Below are 22,989 nucleotides of genomic sequence, written 5' to 3' on the forward strand. Positions count from 1 at the left end.
ACCCCCCCTCCACCCCCCCCACCCCTTTTAGGAAGGCTAGAGAATTTTATGCTGTTGGAGAATATAACCCTGATGGTTGCTTGCACAGAGGGGAAAAGCAGAGAGGAATACGGGAATCGTCCTGTGCAATCCCTATTGTTTGAAACTTACTTTGTATCAGAAATTGAAGATGAGAACGGTAAGGAAGTTTTCACGCTATTCAATGAAACTTTTGCTTTTCTCGTGTCCCGAGTAATGGTGCGTTGCAGAGCTTTGGGGTGCGGGGGGAACTTTATATTGCATTTAGGCGAGGTGGATTTGGAGTAATTTCAGAGCGAAACCTTTGAGGATGGGGGAAGGGGGTGCGAGTATTTTCCACCAAAAAGTGATTTGTGAAGTACGCTCTTGAGCAGTGCAACTCTTTATTTTTTAGAGTTACTTTAAAAAAAAAAATGGTAAGTCGTTGGCAGAGCGAAAAAAAAAAAATAAAAAGTAGGTGCAAGGCGCAGGAGCGCCCCGCAGCTTTGCGGAGCGCCGTACGTGGGGCCGAGCGCGGCGCTCGCCCGTGTCATGTCCAGCGGCCGCCCCGGCGGTCGGACAAGTGCATATTTTGTGCCTGAACTCAGAGGGTCCGCGCGGAGCCGAGGCGGCCGCCGCCGCGATGCTCGCGGAGATGCCGAGCGCTGGCCGGGCTCCTCGGGAAGATGGGAGCGTGTGGTTTTGATTTACTCGGAGCCGCTTGGGGTTTGCTAGACTCTTAACCCCGCCGAGCCCTGTTTATCGGCGCGCCCGCGGCGGCGGGGGGAGGTAAGTGGGCTCTCGCTGCCCGGCGGCGGCCTCGCTTCTTGCCTTTTTTCTCCCCCCCCTTTTTTTCTTTTCTTTTTTTTTTTCTTTTTTTTCCCCTCTCCCTTTTCTTCCTGCTCTTCGCTGATTTCTTTCATTGTTGTACGAGAGAGCGTTTTTATTTGGGCTGCCGGTGCAACGCGTTTGGGCCAAGCGCCAAGTGTCTGGGTCACACGCGTTTTATCCAAATAGATTCAGCGCTGCTGTCTGGAAATGGGCTGCTGAAAGTTAACTTTAGGATCAACTCCACCACAGCAACCAGACTCTTCCCTGCAGCCTCTCTAGGGAGGAGGACTCTTTTTTTTTTTTTTTTTTTTTTTTTTTTTTCTCCCTTCTCTCTTTATTCCTCCCTCCCTCTGAATTTTCTGAGTACGATGTGTGTCTGGTGACCTCCAGCTTGCTCCAGTGCTGGTGTTTCCCGCTGAGGGTCCCTTTTTGTTGTTGTTGCCGTCCCGGTGTGCGCGCACACACACGTCTGCGCGCCCGGGACACAAGCGTGCATACGTGTTGGGCTGCGGGGGTAGAGAGATGCTTCCAGCCTCTTGGTTTTTTTTTCCTCTTTATTCTTCGTTTCTAGAAGCACAATGACAGCTGATCCCTCGGCAGGGCTGCATGGAGTGGGGCAGACGGAGGGGGAAGGCTGCTCACACAGCCCCGTGCCCCGGGGGAGCCGGCCGCGGCTGTGCCTTGTGGCACACACGGCAGCACTTTTTTTTTTTTTTTTTTAAATCCCTTCCTTTCTTCCCTTTCTTTACGCTCCGCTTTCCGACGAACAACGCGGCAGGAAAGCGCCGTCCTCGCCCTTTGTGCTCGCTCCCCCGACCCCGTCCCTCTCGCAGCGAGCCGCCCGCCGCCTGCGTGGCCCGGGGGCTCCGCCGGCCCCGGCGGCCGCGCTACCTGGGGCTGCGCTTGTTGTGACTGACTCGCGCGCCCTCCCCGGCCGCCCCTCCCTCCGCATTTCCTTAGCAACCCCTCGTACGGCCGCCCCTGGCCGCGCTCCCGCTCCGCGCCCGCCCTCCCGCCAGGGGCGGCGGCGGGAGGCGGGAAGGCGGCGGGCACCCCGCAGGCGCGGCCGGCGGCCCCTGCTCGCCATGGCCGCGGCGCCGCCGGAGCGCGCCCCTCGGCTGGAGGGGCTGGTTAGCGGCGCCCCCGGCCCGCAGTTCATTTGTGCAGCCCAGCGCGGCGGCGGCGGCGGCTCCGCTCCGCTCGCGGCCGTTGAGCGGGGGCTGCTGAGGGGCCGCCGCGCGGGGCGGCCGTTGGCGGCGGCCGTTGGGCCAGGGCGTTTGCGCCGCTGTGGCGGGGGAAGGGAGGGGAGCAGCCCCACTGCCACCGCTGTTGCCGCACCTGGTGGGGGTTATTTGTCCCGATAACGGTTAATATGAAACTTCTCTCCTGCCTTGAAACTTAAGTATTCCCTCAGCCAGCATCCCTTAGTTGTGTGGAGGGTATCAGAGTGGATGGTCTGAGCAGCTCAGTTGGGTGAGCTGCTGCCACCAAATAGTCCATTCCTCAAAACTTCAGTTTTGCTCAAGTTATGGCCCTTTCCTCCCCTCTTGCTGTTGAGTGAGTGTGCTCTGTCACTGTACCCCCAGTGCAGGGCGCTGTTCTTGCCATGCACCTTCTGGGTTTTGAAGCGGATCATAGTTTCCCTTTGCTGCTCCAGCAGAATGAGGCAGGAGCTGTGGCTTTAGGTAAATGGTGAGCAAACAAGAACATAGCTGTGTTACCTTTGATAAACACGTGTCTCTGAAACTGGGCATGGGAAGATGCCTCTTATCATAAGTGCTGATAAAAGGTGCGATCTGGACTGTAATCAAAACTGAAATGCTGCACATCGATCAGTAAAACTAGAAAGTAAGTATAGAAAGGGAATAGGTAGAGGAAGCTTTTTTTTTTTCCTACCCAGCATCCTACTAGAAGTCCCATGAGTGGAGGTGTGCAAACGCTTTGTGCCTCATGTCTCTTACCCCTCTTTAATGCAGAGAAGATGCGAATGACTTTTGGGCACTCTTGACTAAGGCTCAACTTGGGCCAGTGATGCCCAGATGACAGGCACCGTGGTGACTTCCAGCATACCAAGCTACTTGCCTCTTCGGGTCCTGCAGTTTCAGGAGGTCTTAACGTTAGGGTAATTTATTATCAGTGTAACGTGAGCTCCATTTTTTTCCTTTTGGCTAAGTAAAAGCTGTCAGGCAATGTTACCTCTGTATATGGCATTAACGAGCCATTACTGGAATACTCTGTCCAACTCTGGTGTCTCTGCATGAAAAAGGATGCTGACAAATTGGAAAGGATTCAGGAGAAAAAAGCTGCAGAAATAATTAGACATCTGGAAACTGTATTGTACAGAGTGAGGTAGATTGAATAGATTGAGTTGCTTATCAGAGAGTCAAGAGGTGGTCGTATCAGATTATAGCTATCCATTATAACTAACCTCATTAGCAGACGGGTAAAGCAAGATGTGGTGACTGGAATTTGAAGCTGGACATTCTCAAATTGAAATTAAGGCACATTCTTTAATAGACTAAATTAGCAGAAGAGTATGAGATTGGTTATGTCTTTTCAGAAATTAAACATTGGCAACCTGTTTTAAAGCTATAGTTAAATATTATCCAGATAATAAAGGCATTATTTAAAGATAAGATTAGAGATTGATAAAATCTCTATTAATTGAGGTCTTGTTGTTGTAAGTGAATCGTATCACTAAGCAAATGCTTCTTCAGAGAAAAAAAAAATGTTACGAAGCCCAAGCCATACCTACAAAATATAATTTATCATCTACATACCTAGCTAAATCCTGCATACTATCTGGAAAGATACCTAAAAAGCAAATATTGAAATGATCCAATTAACCTCATGTGTGTAGTAATAACAAGATGCATTTCTGATTGCCATGGAAGTTTCCTGATATTCAGCATCACATTGGTAAATAGGATTTATTTCATGTTGATTTTTTTTGGATAATTTGAACAGTTCTGCATTTTTTTTTAAAAAAAAACCTTAACAAACAACCCACTGACTGTATAGGTATTATGTGTCTGAACGAATGTTGTAAATTTACCTTGTTAAAATTGTGAGCAGGGCTTATCTAGTGCGTGTGTAAATGACTGTGTGTGCTGTTGCCTGTTTTTTTCCATTCAGTTTGCCCTTCTCAGGTGATCTGTTTTGACATCTGTGAGATGCTGCTTTAAGCACAGGTGTGCTGGTAGTTAAGAGGACTGATTAGTACCAGCTGATGGGATAGCTAGTACAGTATCCTGTGTTAAGAAACTGCTGGGCAGCTGCATAGACCTTCTGGTTAAGCACTGGCCAGATCTAGGCCTACCTTGTAATATTACTGCTATAATACTTTAAATGGAAAAAAAAAACCCAAACCCACAACATGTTGTTCACTTAATCCTATTGCCCCTTGAAGAGAAACAAAAGAAAAATAAAAATATATTCTAATACATCAGACAATGCTTTTGATATACAAGCCACTTTTGCAATGTATTTACAGTGTAATTAAAAAGTTAAACCTTGTGATAAATTCTGAAATTCATTCGTTGGTATTAGAATGTGCAGCATTCCCATTTAAGTGAATGAGAATTTTGCCTGCATAAGCAAAACCCAGGTCCAAGTAATAACAAAATACATGCTGCGGAAAGATCAGATAACTGCGCTCTGGATTTTTTCCCAGGTTCTCCCTTTGTCTGCCGGTGTATTAGGTTTACTTATTCACTGCTGAAATCAATGAATACACTGCATTGATTACGGCTAGAACAAGTCTGAACACAGTATTTGAGAAACCTGAACATTTAATTATGTAAATTATTACACCTATTAACTTTACATGTATGTATGAATCTCAAGCTGTATGGAACTACATCTTCAAGGTACTCGTTTTGGTAAGATCATGACCTTAGACCGTGAAAGTAGTAGCGGTTAAATATCATTATAAAATGTTGTGTAGTTCATCATTGTTGCTTAATATTTTGCAGTATTGATCTGTTTTAATGGAAAGAATTTGCCTTGACTCATTTTTCTTTTCTTTTTTAGGGAAAGAAATGGAGAAAATTCAGTAGCTTCCAAGTCTAATGTTTTACAGATAACTGAAGGAATTTTACAAATGCTTATTTTTGTGTTGAGAAAATGACTGCAGATATAGAAGAAAATATAGATTGTTGGAAAAGAATACCCGTCAAAAAGTGGAATGTCCAATAGCTAATCTGGAAATAATATAAATCTATCTGTTATGGTGCGATTCTGGCGTGGAGTTAACTCTGTAGCACACAGGTAGCCCTCCAAGGAGAAAATAAACTTTCAGTTTTTCTAAATTATGGAAATTTTTTGGAAGGCGTGGACATGGATTTTGAGCTTAGTCGTCGTTTCATCGGAATTTCACAGTGACAAGAGGCTTTCATATAGTTCTCAAGGTAGGAGCCTGACCTCTGTAGGTGCAAGGAGCATGTTTTTTGTGTTAAATATGGGTAATGTTTTCTAAGCCATGTCTGTAGAAATTGATGGCATTATACAGGCTCTTAATTCTGTCATGATTATCATGAAAGCTTGATTACAGAGAATCTGATTGAATTGTTGTCCTAATTTCTCTCTACTTCTAGCTGTAAGAAAGCCTTACATCCAGTAAAATGTTGTACTGGCTAGTAGTTCAGAGATTTGCCAGAACCTCATTAACGCTTTCTGAAATGTAGGAAGTAAGGATCTAATCTTACTTTTGATATATTAACATTTGTAGGTTTTTATTGGAATGAAGAGCCATTTACATGTTTTTAACAAGTAGTACTTCTTGTCATTCCTACTGTTTTTATTTTTGCAGGTGGATCTAATAGCTTTTGGCTTTGAGTGGTATCACTGGAAAGAATACATCCTTCTTAGGTAGAATTTAGCCCCAAATGTTTACATATTTTGGTACACAGGAAAAGATATGTAGTTTAAAACTTGGGTATTTCCAGTATCATCAAGTTGATAGGAAACTGAACACATTTTGTTGACTTAGAAAGTGTGTTTTATTTATAAAGCTCTACATCTTAAATTTACCTGAAAATGACTTTCATTTGTGAGGATGATGAGATTTAGGCAAATATGGTTAATGTTTATACTACTGCTTGTTGTTTCCTGTTATATTTTCTTCTCTTCTATGCCCACTCCCTGGACTGTCTTACCTTGTGATTACAAAGAGGAATTCCTGTCTCACCTTGAACACTACCAACTAACAATCCCAATAAGGGTTGATCAAAATGGAGCCTTCCTCAGCTTTACTGTGAAAAATCCTAAACCCTCAAGGAGGAGGAGGAGCACGGACCCTTATGATCCAGAACTGGCAGCATCTAAATTATTTTTTAAACTTTCTGCCTATGGCAAGCACTTTCATTTAAACCTGACTCTCAACACAGATTTGGTATCCAGACATTTTACAGTAGAATACTGGGGGAAAGATGGACCTCAATGGAAACACAGTTTTTTAGACCACTGTCACTACACAGGATATTTGCAAGACCAGCATAGTACAACTAAAGTGGCCTTAAGCAACTGCGATGGTCTGGTAAGTGCACGTTACATGTTCTTGTGTGATAGTGTGCTTCTTCCATTTGAAACACAGGAGAATGGCTTAATTGGTGTATCTTTCAGTCTTTGGAATTCCTGGGGGTCTGGGTGCTGGGGGAAAAGTATTCATCGTTTTCTTAAACTTGTAAGTGCTAAGACCCACTCCTCTAGTCCTTTAGTAGGCAACATGTTCAGCGTTTACAGGGTCTGCTTCAGGTCCGCAAGATTAGATCTGTGGCAAGATGGTTACAGATAGCTAAAATTTTACACATCCGAGATTGAGGAGGGGACACTGGGTCCTTTAAGATGCTCGGTCTCCAGTGAGGTATTGATTGAACTGAACACCCGCTTCTGAGAATTGAGCTATATCAAATTCAAGTAAATAACAAAGGAGAAGAATTGCTTGGTGTAGAGGTTGTCATTGCCAATTCTAAAGAGGGAAGAGGATCCTTTGCATGCATCAGAAAGTAACTTTTTTTTTTTTAAATTTGTTGTTGTACATTACAAGTCAAACAGTTGCATTTAAGCTAAAGGCAGGCTTAGAAATTCCCATCTCTTTTTAATGAGCTGCTCTTACTATTGATCTCTTGATCACATGGCAGGAATATGTAAATGTGAAAAAACTCCTTTTGTTGCAGCAAAAATGTTAACCCCCCAAACTGTTGTGTTACAAAATACTAAAATAGTGTAGCGTTATTAGGAAACAGTAAATTAAGAATCTGCTAATTACTGTAGCAAAAATATGTGCATATATTGTGGATTTTTTAAATTTTTATTATAGTAGAATGCCAATCAATTGTCTTGTTGGATGTAGACAAATCTAATTGGTAAGAGAAAGAAACAATTATGCAAAACTGCTAAAGTATGTCCTTTTTATCCTTGCAAGTGATCTAGAATAAAACATTGTCGGATGCCAACAAAAGCCTGCAGTATCAGAGCTAGACAGCTAGCAATATTACCTGATTGTTTGAGATGTCCTTGATAAAGTCTAGACTAACATTTTGAGTAGATAAAGAATTTAATGGGGCTTAGTAGGGTAAATGAACACACCGTAATACAGTCAATACAGTCTTAAATTCTATTTTTACAGTTCTCATGTAAGAACACTTTCTCACTGCCTTACACTATGAGGTAGCTTTCAGCACCGCTTTCGAGAGTTGTCCTTCTGTCCACTTGTTCATTCCTTTACTGCAGGAAAGCTTTCTGTGGGTTCAGGTGTCAATGCATTAACGTAGTGTTTGTAAATTAGCCCTAGCTTGTGATGTTTCCCAATTAAGTCTTTATCTTCAGCGTTTTTAGGTGGCTTTTATGTATTGCTTCCAGGAATCTTTGTTCTGGATAAGGCAGTCATGGGTACCTGGGCACACCATGCTGCTGGTTGTCTTCCTCATGGCCATGCTTCTTGCTGGGAACTGCACGTGTCAGGTGGCCGCTGCCTCTTCTAGGAAGACCGAGTCAGAAGCATGTGAGGCTCCCGTAATACTTTAGAAGCAGCAGTGGGGTGGCACAAGACTCCTTCTTGCTCCTTCAAGGAACTGGGGCCCGTTAAAGGGCTGCACTGGGGAGCTGAACTCAAGAAAGCTCCTCGGCTGTGCAGTGTTGGCAGGGTCTCCTGGAGAACTAAATATGGGAGCTACCACTCTATTCAGATAAATACATCACAGTTATTTTTAAAATGATTCCTACTGACAAGCCTTTTGTTATATGTCTGCTTGTTAGACTGTGCTTAATAAAGCAATTTACAGTGAGCATTAAGTATTACTTGTTTTAGAATTGATGCTAATTCAGCATATCGAAGATTCATGCTCAACATGAATCAACATATCATGCACATGATATGTTTTCCAGTCTCCTTATTGGTCTGTAAGAGACTACTGATCGTATTTTGCATAGTCCTTGATCTACATCTGTTTAGTTTATTCAGGGTGGGTGAGATTAGGGTTGAATTCATGTAAAATGGGTGAATTTGAAGAACACATATAGTACCTTAGATCAGTTTTAATGCAGATAGAATTTTCAGTGTCATTATGATAAAACTAAGCAGCAGGCAGATCACTTCCCTCTCACTATTTCCAGTTTCAACCTCCCTGTTTATATTCCTTCTACCTAGTGCCCCAGGATTGCAGGCTACTAACATAGTCTCCTTCTTGCAGACTGGGCCCTGATTGTGCTATAAATTATCCAAAATTGTAGGAAGTGCTCTATAATCCTGTGAGCAGTTACATGAGGGAACTGAAGATCTTGTCCATCTTTTTAGCTTCCAAGCTCATGTTTACTTCAACAGATGTTCCACGAGTGGATGGGTTGCAGGTTTGTCCTTCCCATTAAAAAAAAGCCCTTTATATCTTAGTTGCAAGGAGGTTGAGGCAGAAGTGCTGAGGCATTGCCTAAGCTGAATATGTCATATGGAAGGGAAGAAGAAAAACAGTGGCAGGCTGGCAAAGGAGTGAATTTCACCTCATGGAGGGAGGTTTGTCTAGATATGAGCAGAATAAATCTTAAAGATGGTAAGTTTGGGGCTGGTTGGTAGCAGGAGTGAAGCAGAAATCAGTTTTTTCCTGTTCTCCCTCTCCACCCACTTCCCTGTGTCAGAAGTCTTCTTGAATGCTCAAGCAAGTTTTCCGCTGTAGCAGTTTTTCTCATTTTGAGCTGAAAGTCCCAGTAGCAGGAAGTATTTTTCAAATTTATAGAAAGTGATTTATTATTGGGGAAGTGATTTGGAGGTTCAGCCTCATTTTGGGATTACTATAGCTCCAAAGAAATGCTTTATGTAAAAGGCCAAGTGTTTCCATGGCATGTAACGGTCCATACATTGTGCTGGGTAGCACAGATGTTGTTTTCCAACCAGAAATGATTAAGTCCAAGTAGTAGATTGTAGCTAGAAGAATGACCCTTACATGTTGTTCTTGGGTTAAAGGAAGAATTATTTTGCCAGGCAACTACATGTTCTTTTGATAATTCATAAATTCATAGTTTTATAACTTATAGCCTTCTTAAACTAGCTAATTTGAGAACTGATTCTTCCTTAAAGCATCTACCTTTGTAGATTGTAAACTGAATATAATGTGATTTTTTGAGTAATGTTTTTAATTCCTAGGCAAAATTTATGCTCTATAAAATTTGGAAAAATCAGAAGTGATATTAAAGACTAGTAATCTTTTCTTTCTGGAGTTCATTTTGATACTAATACATATTTGCAGTATGTTCAGAAAATCATTGAAAAGCTGTTCCTGGTTTTAAAGTGTGCAAGTGGATTGCATGCTGTGCTGTTCCGTCCAGATCGGTGTTGCATCCTTGAGAATACACTAAGCTAACGCAGTCTGTTTCATTAGGAACTGTACAGAAGCAAAGAACCAGCTGTAGTGATATTGGCTTCACTGTTAGAAGTCAGAGACTTTTCAGAAGTTTCCATGGGTATTATGGTAATTCAGGGGAACTCCATATGGATTCACAGATTTGCCTGAGCGTGTCAAGCTAATGGATCCAGATCTTGTATATGTTAGCAGGAGTTGGCCGTTGGTAGTGGGACTGGACAACACAGGGCCTCAAGCAATCTGTTTTAGATAACAGTCTTAGGAATATTGCTGGTAGTAACCTATTTGGACATTCAGCTGACTTCTTAAATTCATGATGTTTTTATCCAAACCTTTCGCTGGTAATTCTTGTGTCTTAGTGATATTTCTCGTGCTTTGGAGCAGACATCAACTGTAAAAGCAAAACTGAAGGAATTAATTCCTTTAAACTCAAATACATAATTCCAAAACTGGAATTTAGAATGCTAATTTGCAAATAGTGTAATTCACACTATTAACTAGGTGCTCCTGAATGCCAGGTGCAGTGGAAGCCTGTCTAACAACAAACATCTGAATTCAAGATAAATGCTGTTTTTCATTGAGGAATTGCCTCAGAGTTTAGCATGCTTTTTAAGGAAAAAAAAAAAAGTTATTCACTTTGCTTCAATATCATCACTTACAGTAGCGTAATATGGGAAGAATGGCTTTGTTTGGAAGCTAAATTAATGCATTCAATAAAATGCTAGACTTGTATATGCAGGGCAGATAGGCAGGTCAGGTGCCTTTCCACTGTTAAATGACTTGGCTGGTTACAGAAACTGATCACATTCATGTTCTGACTGCCTGGTGGCAGCTGTAATCTAAAACTTACCTCTGATAAATTTAAGTGTTACTAAAATTCTGCTTTGTTAAGCCGCCATACAGCTTGTGTAGATGAGATCAGATACCGACTAGGCACAGAAGAAAAAGAAATGTTGGTAACTTTCTGGTTGCCTCCTCTGAGAGTACCTAAATGAGCAATGATAGTAGTTTGTAGGGAGTCATTGTAGTTTTTCTCTTATACACAATTTATTTAGGGAATTAATGTTGCAATTAATTTTGTTTATGACATCTGAATTGAGTTCCTCCCACTGAGGTCATGCCACCTCTGAGAACTATTCATTGCAGTCCGACTGGCTAACCTGCTGGGCTGTGAGTGCAGACGTGGAAGTCGTGTGCCCTAGAGTAATCAGCGCTGGGTAAAGACCTCTATGTTTTAGAGACAGGGTTGCCATATGGATGATACTTCTGTCTCCTCAGACTTGGCAAAAAGCAGATGGTGTTGGCCAGAACCACTCTGCAGGACGTTTTTCCCCTGGGAACAATATAGCAGAGCTTATAATGGGCCAGGATTTGCCTGCACCCAGATGTCTGACATCTAGACTGGATGCAGTCCAGACCGTCAAGGTTCTTTCCACACATCTGGCGAATCTAGTTACAGTTTGGTTTATACTTGCAAGACTATTTAAGCAGCAGTGTACCAGTAAGTGATTTATTTTTAGTGACGTTTTAGATTTCAAATAACAAGAAGGCTTTTTTTTTTTTTTTTGAGAGATATTTTGTACCTGCATTGTCCATATGAATGCAAACCCTGTTTTCTTTAGTAAATAACTGAGTTCATAATGATACTGAGGAGGAATATGAATTGTTATGGTCATGATGCATAAGAAATGTGTAAGAAAAATAAAAAGTGTTCATTCTTATGTTTTCAAAATCTATAGTATAGGAATATATCTAGAGAACTTTTTCCTTTATTCCTGAACTGTTGTGAGGCTTTTTATTTTATAGGCTGTATGTTGTTATTGAAATCCATTTGTTTTGAAAGTGAAGAACAGTGGACAGTTGCTACATAGAACATCAGTAAGAGGAGAGTCTTGACCAGATGTGAAATGGCAAGCTCTAATCTCAACAGCTTTTGATTATTTAAAGCAGATATGGATCAAGTGCTTTACAGTTACATGTATTTTAGAGGTCACACTGGAGAAATACAATCCATTGAAACAAAGTACTCGTGTATAAGACTGGCTTTACAGATAAAAGGCAGTGGAAATGGAAATATACAGCTGTATAAGTTGCTTCTGTAAGCAACTGTATCTATATATGCTTCTGTAAGAGTATTTCACAACCTTTTGGAAGCACCTTGAGATGGGTCTTCAGCACGCGTCATTGACTGCAGAGCTTAAGTAACATGCTAATTCTTGAAGATGTGTGTGTTGAGAAGGAGATGCTGAATAGTTCTAAATCATCTTGAATTGAATTAAGAAAATGCACAGTTAAGAATATTTTCTACTTTTATTACTTGAACAGTCTTTATAGTGACTTCAGTGAGATCTAGATCAATTGAATTCATCAAATCGGGATATAAATGCAGAATTTCATGCTTCCAGACTTACTCTCACTTTCTCATAGTGACTACACTAAGATTCTGTGTTCAGAAATTTCTTTGTACGGATATCAGAATTTTTTCAGTTAGGAAGTGTAGTATTGGAGGAATAACCCTGGCATACCCCAATATCTATATCTGAAAAGATCGCCTTGTTGGATTTTTCTTCTAAAGTTCAGTTTTAATTGCTAAATATTTAGGAAATTGAATACTCGGTTTGAAATCTGACGTTTCTTCCATGAACCACTTCCTGTTTGGAAGAAGCTGAATTCACAAATACGAAATTGAGATCTACCATCCTGTACTGCAGTATAAGGAGAAAAATGTTCATTTGTTATGGTCTGGTCTGGTACGTAATCGGCAACAATTCTGATCTGCCAGAGGTCTGTGGTGAGACCTTTTAAGGGATAAATGCTTTTTAAAGAGTGTAGCTTAAGTTATTACTAATAGTTTGATTTCAGTAACTTTAGCTCAGTTTTGGAATTCAGCATCTGAATGTAGAACACTGAGTATTGTCCCTGAATAATATTTTCTAAAACAAAAAGTTAGGCAGTTTTCCACTGTACAGTATTGGGAACTGCTGATACACCATCGTAGAGACACAGAGGGCTCTCCCTTTGAATGAGGCCGTTTTGGCTTGGTATCGTTTTTAATGGGTGTGAATCATGGAGTTCTGGAATATCTTTGTGAACAGACTGCTTGTCATAGACCGAGAATATCTCTTGCAGTCTTACCACATCCACCAAAGATTTTGGTAAAGAAAGAACTGCAACAGTAGGGCTGTATATGTTCTTCTGTTTCTGTGTTTTGTATAGGGACCTACTCCTACTCCCACTGACGTTAGTGGAAGAGACTGGCTGGTTCTTACAGTCTTTGCTCTGGTGATGTGTTGTCAAATTCTTCACAGAAATAAATAATAGTCCAATATTACTGTAAATTAAACTTATAAAACTCTATTTAAAGTTTAATTTTGTCTTTTGAAGATTTTATTTTCTTTCTTTTTCTCCTCTTAAGCATGGAGTTATTGCTACCGAAGATGAAGAGTATTTTATAGAGCCTTTAAGGAATGTAACAAAAAATTCCAGTAAACTTAATTATGAAAATGGTCATCCTCATGTTATTTACAAAAAATCTACGATGCACCAACAACATCTCTATGATGATGGTCACTGTGGAATCTCAGGTAAGGTATGAATGTCAGTTATGTGTATAAAAACCATAATTATAAAAATTATAACAAGTTGTGGTTTAAGATCCTTTTATTTGCTATGTAAAATTCAGTGGAGATGGTTGCAGTGTAGGGATTTTCATCTGGAGGATGTCATGTAGCCCTTCTGAAAAGTAGTTATGCATTTTTTCATATTAATATAGTAATGTAGTAATGTGATGATCACAAGCATTCCTCATGCACTATAGATACCCCTTGTTTCCAGACTGGGGACTTTAGTGGCTTGACTAGTTAAGTAATAAAGTATTACAGCTCGGCATTTAATAAATGTTCCATCTCACTTGTGCAAACTTGATATATTAGAAATATGTTAGTATTGTCATTACCAATGCATTTGGAACTGATTGGGCATCTTCAAATCATTCTTGCTTAAGGTGGCCTAAGTGTTTTCATACTGTGTCTGGGTTTTTTTGTTTGTTTTTGGTGAGTTTCAGTGGATTACCTTTGTTTCCTGACAGCAGACTGTAGGTAGTTTACAGGTGTCCTGCCGGAAGGACCACATATAATTTTGATTGAGGGATGATTTTGCTTTAAAGCAGAGTTTAACCTCCACAAAAGCATTTTTCAAATATCCTTCTTCTGACATGATTTCCACTTGCTTATACTTAAGCCAAAAACTAATTTCTTGAGTAGTAGTTCTTGGAGTTTATCTGGCAAATTCTTTTAGAGCACTAAAATGTTTTTCATGTATTTGAAAAATGATTCAGGCTTAATGTTTATGCTGTTGCTCTCAAGAATCACTTGTTCTTAAAAGTTCAGTCCAGACGTTATTTTTCCATGAGATTCAGTCTGTAGTACAGATTGGCAAATATTAAAATAATGTCATTGTTCATTGATGTTGCCTCTTCGGCTTCTCCTTTTGGAAGTTGTAGCTTTTGCTGGCACTGGCTGACTGAACTTAAAACACAGATTTTATACCAAAAAAACATGTTTGAGTTTGTTTTTTTTTTTTTTCCTGAGTGGTTCCATTAACTCTGTTTGCGCTCATGGGAAATATCAAACTTTCTGTATCATGCTTCTTAAGAGCATTATTTTGTATCTGTTCTTCTAAAGATTGCAGAACGATCTTCTAGCTATTGCCTTGTGCTACGAGACTTAGAATGGCTGTTTAACTGATTGTAAACTTAGATACCCACGACTATGAGATTTTAAGCAGTTAGATACAGAGGAATGTTTTAAAATCAAAAAATATTAAATTAATAATTTTTGCATATGTTGCAACCAGATTAACTGCTTTATTAAATATAGCTGAAATAATTAAGACCTTGCTAAGAGGTTGTTAACATCAAATTCCCCTCCAAAGGGATTTCTGTCTCAGAGAAAAAACACAATCTTCTATAATATTTGCAACAAGGATTTTGTGAACTGCTTTTGATGGTATTCTTGTTTCACAGTTTAGTTTACAGAAATATTTATTTTGAATGATACTTAATACTGTATTATGTTATGATTGAAAAGTAAGTTCTGTTGTGCAACTGCAAAATATAATGGATAAACGTAAATATTTTTGTTTGTTTGTTTTTATTGAAAGGCTGTGTTCTTGTATTTGTGACCAGAATAGAAATTCAGAAATTCCACTTATTGGACAGTTGTAGAGTTGGATGAACTTTTTTCCCCCCCCCCCAATACAAGTATGCACGCTTTGGATATGCTTGAGAACAGGTTGGCATTTGAACCCTGAGAAGTGGCGGCTGCATTATTTAGAGATGACCCCACTAAATGCTGCGCTGTGTAGCTATTTTGCTCCTGGCGGATTTTATAATGTATTCTAAAATGAAAATTAAAGAAAATGCATGTACAGTAACATACATTAGTAAAATACTAAAACTGACATGTGATTCTCCTAGCTGTATTTAGTACATGTAATTTTCTTTGATACTGTGAGATTTTGTTTGTTTGTTCTTGTATTTTTCTCCCACTTCTTCCTCCCACCCTTCCCTGCATCATTAGAGTGCATTAAGAAAATGTGGGTGCCATAATTTTAGACTCCTTGTCTGCAAGACCAGATTTCTTTTCATTTGTGATTTAAAACTAAATTGCATATTAGTTTTCACTGTATTTGTTTGCAACTTGCTCATACTAATGTTCAATATTAATGCCAATTTAAAGGGATTTTTCCAACCCAGAGTATGGAGGAAAATCGCTTAATTTGCCTCAGATTTCTGTGTGGACTAATTGGTTTTTCAAATGGTTAAGCAGATTTATACCTCTTTATAAATGAAAATTATGAATGTGTGGAAATGATATTGTGTTTATAAAGTAATTCTAGCATTGTAAAAGTACCCAAAGTCCTCATATTGCCGTTTGCTATTTGAATGTGGATCAAGTGTTCTTAATTTTTTTCTTTTAAGACAAAAGTCCTGACATTCCTACATCACTGCTTTGTTGAGATTAAAATCTCTGAACAATTAAAGTTAGTTTGGGTTTCCTAGATGAACACAGATGAAAAACATAGAAAAAGCCATTGATCACAGAATTCTCAAAAGACCTTAGTACCCAATACTATTTTTTAGAACGTGGTTCATCTTATTAAGATTTGCGGAATGATGAGGATTTCTGTTGTCATTTTGTCAATTACTTTATTTTCATTTTTCAACTTTTCTAATACAACTTTTAAAATCAACACTGTAAACTTAGAAATTCTGAAAAAACAATGCAGTGGGAATGATGGAGCTTCGTACACCAAATTTGACCTGGACTTCCCTGCTTTGTGCTGTATTTCTTACCATTGAAAACAGGGTGTTAGGTGAATTGTATCAAGATTGGCCTTTTTCACACGAGGTCCTGTTCCTCCCTCAGCCGCTTCCGAATTGAACTGACTTCCATGGGGATAAGGTTATACCTCTGGCATTAGTCCCATGAGTATGCCTTATTAAGACAATTGAAAAACATGTTCAACTTCTAATGTTCTGTTCATCCACAGCTAGCAAGGACAGATATTTTGTGATACTGCTTGGGGAAAGGGGAAAGTGAAGAGTGAGATCAGTATGGGTCTGTATGGGAAGTGGATACTTTTTACACATGAAGTCAGGTTGTTTTTTGAGGGAAGGGAGGGAGTGACCAAATCAATTTTGTTTTGCGGAGTTTAAATACAAAAAAAGCTTGTCATTTTGCTGATAATGGATTTTTAATATGCAGTCAGTATTTAAATGTTATTTTTTTGATAGCAAAACTTCTATTTGAACTTTGAAAATACAAGAATGGATATATTTGAATGGAAGTGAAAGTTAAAAATAACTAAAATAACTAAACTTATTCTAAACTAAAATTATAACTGTGTCAGACCATTTAAAGCTTCCCATTAGATTTCTAAAATTAAATTTCTAGTTCTAAATGAAGAGTAAATAATATTTAATTACTTTTTAAAAAAGAGTAGTTATTTAGCAAAATATTATTATGCATTAATCAACTGACTGATGATTGAATAATTTCATAGCAGGGAAATAACTTCTTTATTGTTTTCAGAACATTTAATTTCTTAGCTTATTTTGATTCCTTTTACCTTAGTTTTGTACTTTGGGCTGCCGGTATATTTGTTTTCTCAAATGTTGTATCAGTCGTCGTCTTATCTTTAAGTCCTGAAATGTACTCATACTTAATTAATAATTGATCTTTAATATTAATATAGCTGTGTAAAATTATGTCTTTTTAAGGGGATAAATCAGCATCTTAAAGTTGAGAATGAGGTCTTATTTTAAAGATATTTTCCCCATTATGTACTGCTTTAAAATCAAAAATATATAATTAATTTGACATATAGATTTATTTTTTCCTTGTCTCAAGAAAGTCTTGTTTTCATAAGATTTAGGATTATAATCTCAACATAACCCAGCTGTATTTGCTCAAGTTTTCATAGGGACCCGTCTGAAGTGTTTAATTGTTTTGATTTCTAGAAGACCTCCCAAGAAGCAGGAAGCCTTGGTGGATGAGTGATGCATCTGCTTCTCCAACTACACTGCCAGTTAATGACACGCTAAACAGCCACGGTCGACAGAAGAGATCCGTAAGCCTGGAACGGTTTGTGGAGACGCTGGTAGTAGCAGATAAAATGATGGTGGGATACCATGGTCGCAAAGACATTGAACATTACATTTTAAGTGTAATGAATATTGTAAGTTTGACCCCTCTCTTTGTTCGTTCCCTCTCATGCATGTAACTTTGACATTTTGAAATCATAAATGTCTATAAAACGTTAAGTTTACTGACATGAATAATGCCTTAATGTATGCATCCAGTTGGAGTGATTAGTACTTGAAATATGTCAAATCCTACATTTTTCCCCACAATACTAGTATTGTTTCTGTCAAGACGTATCCTGTGTTCACTTTTAAATTGTCTTTGGTATTCAATTCATATGATTACACTGAAAGATTATATAGTTTTATTTTGTTGTTGAAATCAAGAACATAAATGCTCCTTATGATGGATAGATTAGGAAACAAGATTTAAATAGTTTTCATTGAAAAATATGTTGCAGGAATTTCATTTTACTAAGTGGTCAGTTATTGTTTCAAAAGTAACTCTTATTCAGGTGATAATGACAATTAATATATTATGAAACTATATTTAGTGGGGAAAATGGATTAATTTTTACTCATGAAACAAAGTGTTTCTTGACTGACTTTGTGTCTTTTCTTATTTTCTGGAGGTCAGGTTGCCAAACTTTATCGTGATTCCAGTCTAGGAAACGTTGTGAATATTATAGTGACTCGTTTAATTGTCCTCACTGAAGATCAGGTAAGAGTTGTTTCACTTAAGTTTTATATCCTTGGGAATACAAAGCACTCTCCTCTATAATATTATAGATTTCATTTAATAATTGCTTAAGATGGCTGCATTTTTAATAAATCCTGTCTACCTTAAGTCAAAACAGTGAGAAGGAATATTCCCTCACATGTCAGTTCAAAGATACCTGTTCATTACTTCAGGTGAATGTTAAAACACCTTCAGGGATGTCAGCTTTTATTTTTAGCTCTGTATCTTGATATTCTGATTTATTTTTTTTGTATTGACATAATCATTATTAAAGTTGAAGCAGAAAGAATGTTTGTTCAGTAATATAAAACTGAACTGTGGGTCAGATTTTACACAGATAAAATTTGGCAAGAAGAGGTTATTCCTAGAAACCACTGCTTCTAATTATAGTCCCATTTTAGTCTTCAGAAGGCTTAACAACTGACCTTAGTAATTTGTTTGGAACATTTCTGGTATGCATGTTGTATTGCAGCCAAACTTGGAGATAAACCACCATGCAGACAAGTCCCTCGATAGCTTCTGTAAGTGGCAGAAATCCATTCTCTCCCACCAAAGTGATGGAAACACCATTCCAGAAAATGGGATTGCCCACCATGATAATGCGGTTCTTATTACTAGGTATGGTCATTATAAGTATTGTGTTTATTTTATTTTCTTTCTGTAGCTTTCTTGTACTTATTTTTATGTAGTGGCTAGCATTAAAGTAGTATAACTGGAGGTAATCTTATGAGGAGAAAAAATAACAGATGGCTTTTTCTAAGGGTATCAGACTTAAAATATAGGTTAAGGATTTGGAAAGGTAAGATCTGCAAATTGCTTTGTTGTTATTGCTCATGTTATTGCTCTTATTGAGCATTTTTTAGTTTTATTGTTGGGGGGGTGGGGAAAAAAATTCTTCAAATTACGGAAGACAAACCAGTGTGGAAAATGTTTTGTTAACCATCTGCAATGCTTTTTTAGTAAGAATTCCAAGACAGAACTTCAGCTATTGTAAATCAACATTTTTCTGCTGAAACCACAATTTCCTGCAGGTTCCAGCAATGTGAGAATCTGCTTTGTAGTTTTTTTATTTATTATGCTTGGTTAAGATGAGAACAGTCACTTTCAATAGCTACTTCCAAAGCCCAAGTTATGCATGCTCACCTGTACTCCGCTGGTCCTGTGACACATCCCACAGTGCTCCCTCTGTAATCTTGTAGTCCTAGTAAACCAGTCTATTGCTGTGTATAGAGGTGGATAAACAACTGTACTTTACTAGGAGTTTTGTTTCCAGGAGTTTAAGGACAATATTCTTTTCTTTCCTTAAATGTTAAATCAGCATCAGATGCAGCAGCACTAATTTGAGTTGGGATCTTTTTATTGTAATTTTTTTTCCAGGAAAATTTCTGTACTGCTGTGTATGTGACCTCTTTGTGGAATCATTATGTTCACTGCAGATATTTTTAAAATCAGTCTTAATTGGAATTTTTGCATAAAATACAATTATGGCTATATTTTGGGGGTATGATTTTTGTTGGTTTTTTTCTTTTGAAAGGAACAATCTTTTATTTTAAGTATTATTGTTACTATACAGTGCTAATGACAATATATAATAACTAGAATGTTTAAATATCAAAGTTGACAGCTCTTTTAGGTCAGTATGCTTAAAAAGTGTCCCACATGAAAGAAAAAAATCAGTATAAAATGTAATTACATTCCAAGGTCTTGATTTTTGCAAAGACCTCTGTGTTCCTTTTTTATGCATACAAGTTATCCTCTTAACTTCAAAAGGGCTGCTCACAGATTTGAAATCAAATCCATGTTTACAGCTGAGGCCACATATCTGACTTCTACTGGCATAATTTAGTCCCAGAATAAAAAAAAATTGCAACCCATGGATGCTTTGAGTGCGTCTGAGGCTTCCCGATATACGTGAGCTGCACCACTGAACTCCTGCTAGTGTAGCTGAATAACTTGGGATTATTGGTGTTACTCTGGCACTGGAAAATGTAGTTGCTTTTCTTCTACTATTATGCTCAAATGTTTTATTACTACACAATCTATACTGGCTTTCGTGTTCTCGTAGGATGTTCTTAGCACAGTTATGAAGAGATCTGTGTTCCAGGTCACAGCTTGAATCGATGTGAGAATGTCCTCTAACTTCAATAGGGGCACGTTGCCAGAGAATAATCCCCATTGGAAGTGAGGCTTTTTCAGCAATAAGTAGTGGATATGAAAGACTTGGTCTTTCCAAACCTAATAAACCCATTTATTGTCTAATTATCTAGAATACTATAAAGGTACTGCAGGACCTGTGCATGCGACCTTAGAAAGGATGTAAAAGTATCTGTTTAGAAGTGTGGACATGTTTCTTATTTAAAAAAGCTAAGTGTCTCAATGCAGTAGCTACAGACAAGTAGCATCTGTCTCTATGAGCTTTGCTGAACTTGTTAGTTCATTTATATTTGCTTTCTTAATGGACTGCTGCTTTTGTTTATTTGGTATAATAATTATTAATTTTTCATTAAACTTGACATTGAAACCATTTTTGTTACCTAGAGGAAGATGTTGCCTACCTTAAAGGAGTATGTAAGTTCCAACTTGTACCAGTGTTTTTCTGAAATTGCAGAGAAAGTTGTTCAGAAAAGGACTCAAAATACCTTCATGCCTGGAAGCAAAGACAACATGTCAAACGGCTTCCCTTGGGGGTGCATTCAGGGATGTCAGTAACAAAAATAACTTGCATTCTTCGCTTGTGGCAGTGAATATTGGGCCTGAGGATGTGACTTTTGCAGTGCTGCCAGTGTTACACTGTAGGCAGAAAAGGATAAGATTATGGGCAAGAGCGTTTCCTGAGACTGGCAACAGAACCATCTTCGTTCAGTTTCACTCGAGCATCTGAGCATCCCGAAGACTGCTAAGAGTTAGACACACTCCAGAAGTGTGAGCGGAGGGCAGGAGACAGGCCTGGCCTAGGGGCCTTGTTGCCGAGCCCTGGGGTATCGGGTGACCCAGGCTACGGGAGCTAGCGGTTACCCAGAGCCCTGATGATGATTTCGTGGGCGATGCTCTCCTTGTGCCTCTCTGGTTACTTCCCACCTTTTGTTCATGTTTTCTGAGTTTTGAATCTGTAGGTGTAGTTTATGAATATAAAGAACATATACATATATATGAACACGTACTCCAGCATTTATATTTGACCCTAAAGATATTTGAATAGAAAAATTGTTAAAACTGTTCATCGCTTTATGATCCTGGCACTTTTAAATCATGAATTTCCTCAGTAAGTCCTCCCTTGATTCCTAAATGTATATATTATGAACAAAACTATTTCTCATTGTGCGTCATGCTGAGGGCCAAATCTGTTCTCTTGTTTTCTGCATTGGTTTGTAATAGGTGGTGGAGGATGACAGAACTCAAAAGGGCCTTTTTTTCTTTTATACTCAGGAGATTTAAATATTAAATTTCTTTATAGCTCAGGATGAATAGTTTCTTATTTCCAGGTACTAAATAGCAGTTTTACTAAATAACATATGTGACTGTATAAACTTTGTGGAGGTGGACTCTCTTCCTGCTGGGAGGGAATATCCATAGCTATTAATTTTACTGCTGGTATGTCTGCAGACCAAGTAAAATGTACCAAACAGGCCGTAGAAAAGAAAATTCCGGGGGGAATTTGAGATGCGCATGTGTATCTTAAAAGGGGCAGAACTTGGTCCTTCAGATATGAATGCTTTAAACAGAAATCTTTGGAACTTTACTCATTTAAAGAGGTAGTGCTGCTTAAAAGCCATTGCATGAAATCTCATCTCCTGTTGATAATATCAAGATTTCATCTTTTTAAAATAAAAAAGAGATCCCCTGAACTTTGCAAAAGTATCAAGGTCTTCTTGAGGAAGCTCTAGTGCTTTGTGTAGCAAAATAATTGATTCCAATCTTCCTAAAAAATAACCCAGGATTTTCTTCTGTAAAATTCTGTGGGGTTTGGAGAACATTTTTTTTTTTTTTCCCTTCTTCTATTATAATAGTGATGCCCTTCTGTAGTTCCAACTTCTGAAGCTAATGACTTCTACCTTGAAATGTAGAAATGTCTACCTTGGATTGGGCCTTTTACCTTGAGTTAGCTTTAAAAGCAGCTACTAAAACTACAGCAGCTACTGAGGAAGTTTTCTACATTTACTTGGCATCAAAACTTGTTTGCAAGGATTTTTCTGTGCAAAGTCTCTCTAATTGCTAGTTTCAGTGTTGTCCATTAAATCTGAACATCCAAAGTATTTCTACTCCCATGAAAAGGTGCTGATCTCAGGAAACCATTCCAGTGGTGAATGTGTCTGTGTTTCTTACCTCACTGACCCTCAATGTATTAAGTGGTATTCGCCCTTCCATGGGATGCAAACTCACAAATTGTTCTGCTGGACATCTTTGAAGTGAATTTAAGACTTCTAACATGAGGCTGCCATTTGTGGTGTTTTTTTTTGTTTGTACTTAAAATATTAAGATGGTCTGTTGACTTACTATTATGTGGACTGTGAGACTGTTCTTCTAAGAAAGGTGAAAAACTGGAATAGGTCTGTTTTCCTTCGTTGCTGTCTCTACACGTATTTACAGCACAAAGAGTATTGTGTGTGTGCATTATAACACTTGAGTTTGCTGTGCTTCTGTGGTCTGAGGGAACTGAAGTGAAAAGCCCTTTGCATATGCAAAATTGATACAGCTCTGGAAAAAGTCCTGATGTATTCCAGGACTCTGTGACAGTAGATTGACAAAAGACAGATATTTAATCTTATTTGCAGGGCGCTTTGCATAGCAGGAATGTGTGTCCCATTGCTTCTGTACGTGTAGTGCTGCTTGTAGCCTTTTTTAGACGTTTGTTACTAGCCATTGGCGGAATCAATGCCTTGGCCTTGCGTAAGCACACAGCCCCACAGTTCCTAAATTCTCACTCT

General features: G+C 38.7%; 1 protein-coding gene across 1 annotated transcript in view; it reads left to right on the forward strand.

Moving 5' to 3' along the window:
* Nucleotides 1-21: 21 nt before the first annotated feature.
* The window catches only part of ADAMTS6 (ADAM metallopeptidase with thrombospondin type 1 motif 6), a 124,216-nt gene continuing 101,248 nt past the window's right edge, over nt 22-22,989 (forward strand). The window contains exons 1-7 of the mRNA XM_026036989.1: nt 22-178; nt 4,861-5,237; nt 6,000-6,364; nt 13,096-13,264; nt 17,203-17,420; nt 17,963-18,046; nt 18,537-18,682. Of these exons, the coding sequence (XP_025892774.1) occupies nt 5,141-5,237; nt 6,000-6,364; nt 13,096-13,264; nt 17,203-17,420; nt 17,963-18,046; nt 18,537-18,682 (1,079 nt within the window). The 5' untranslated portion in view covers nt 22-178; nt 4,861-5,140. The remainder of the gene's footprint in view (nt 179-4,860; nt 5,238-5,999; nt 6,365-13,095; nt 13,265-17,202; nt 17,421-17,962; nt 18,047-18,536; nt 18,683-22,989) is intronic.

Source organism: Nothoprocta perdicaria, unplaced genomic scaffold (genome assembly GCF_003342845.1).
Source record: "Nothoprocta perdicaria isolate Ctin4 unplaced genomic scaffold, notPer1 scaffold_1, whole genome shotgun sequence".
Lineage (NCBI taxonomy): Eukaryota > Metazoa > Chordata > Aves > Tinamiformes > Tinamidae > Nothoprocta > Nothoprocta perdicaria.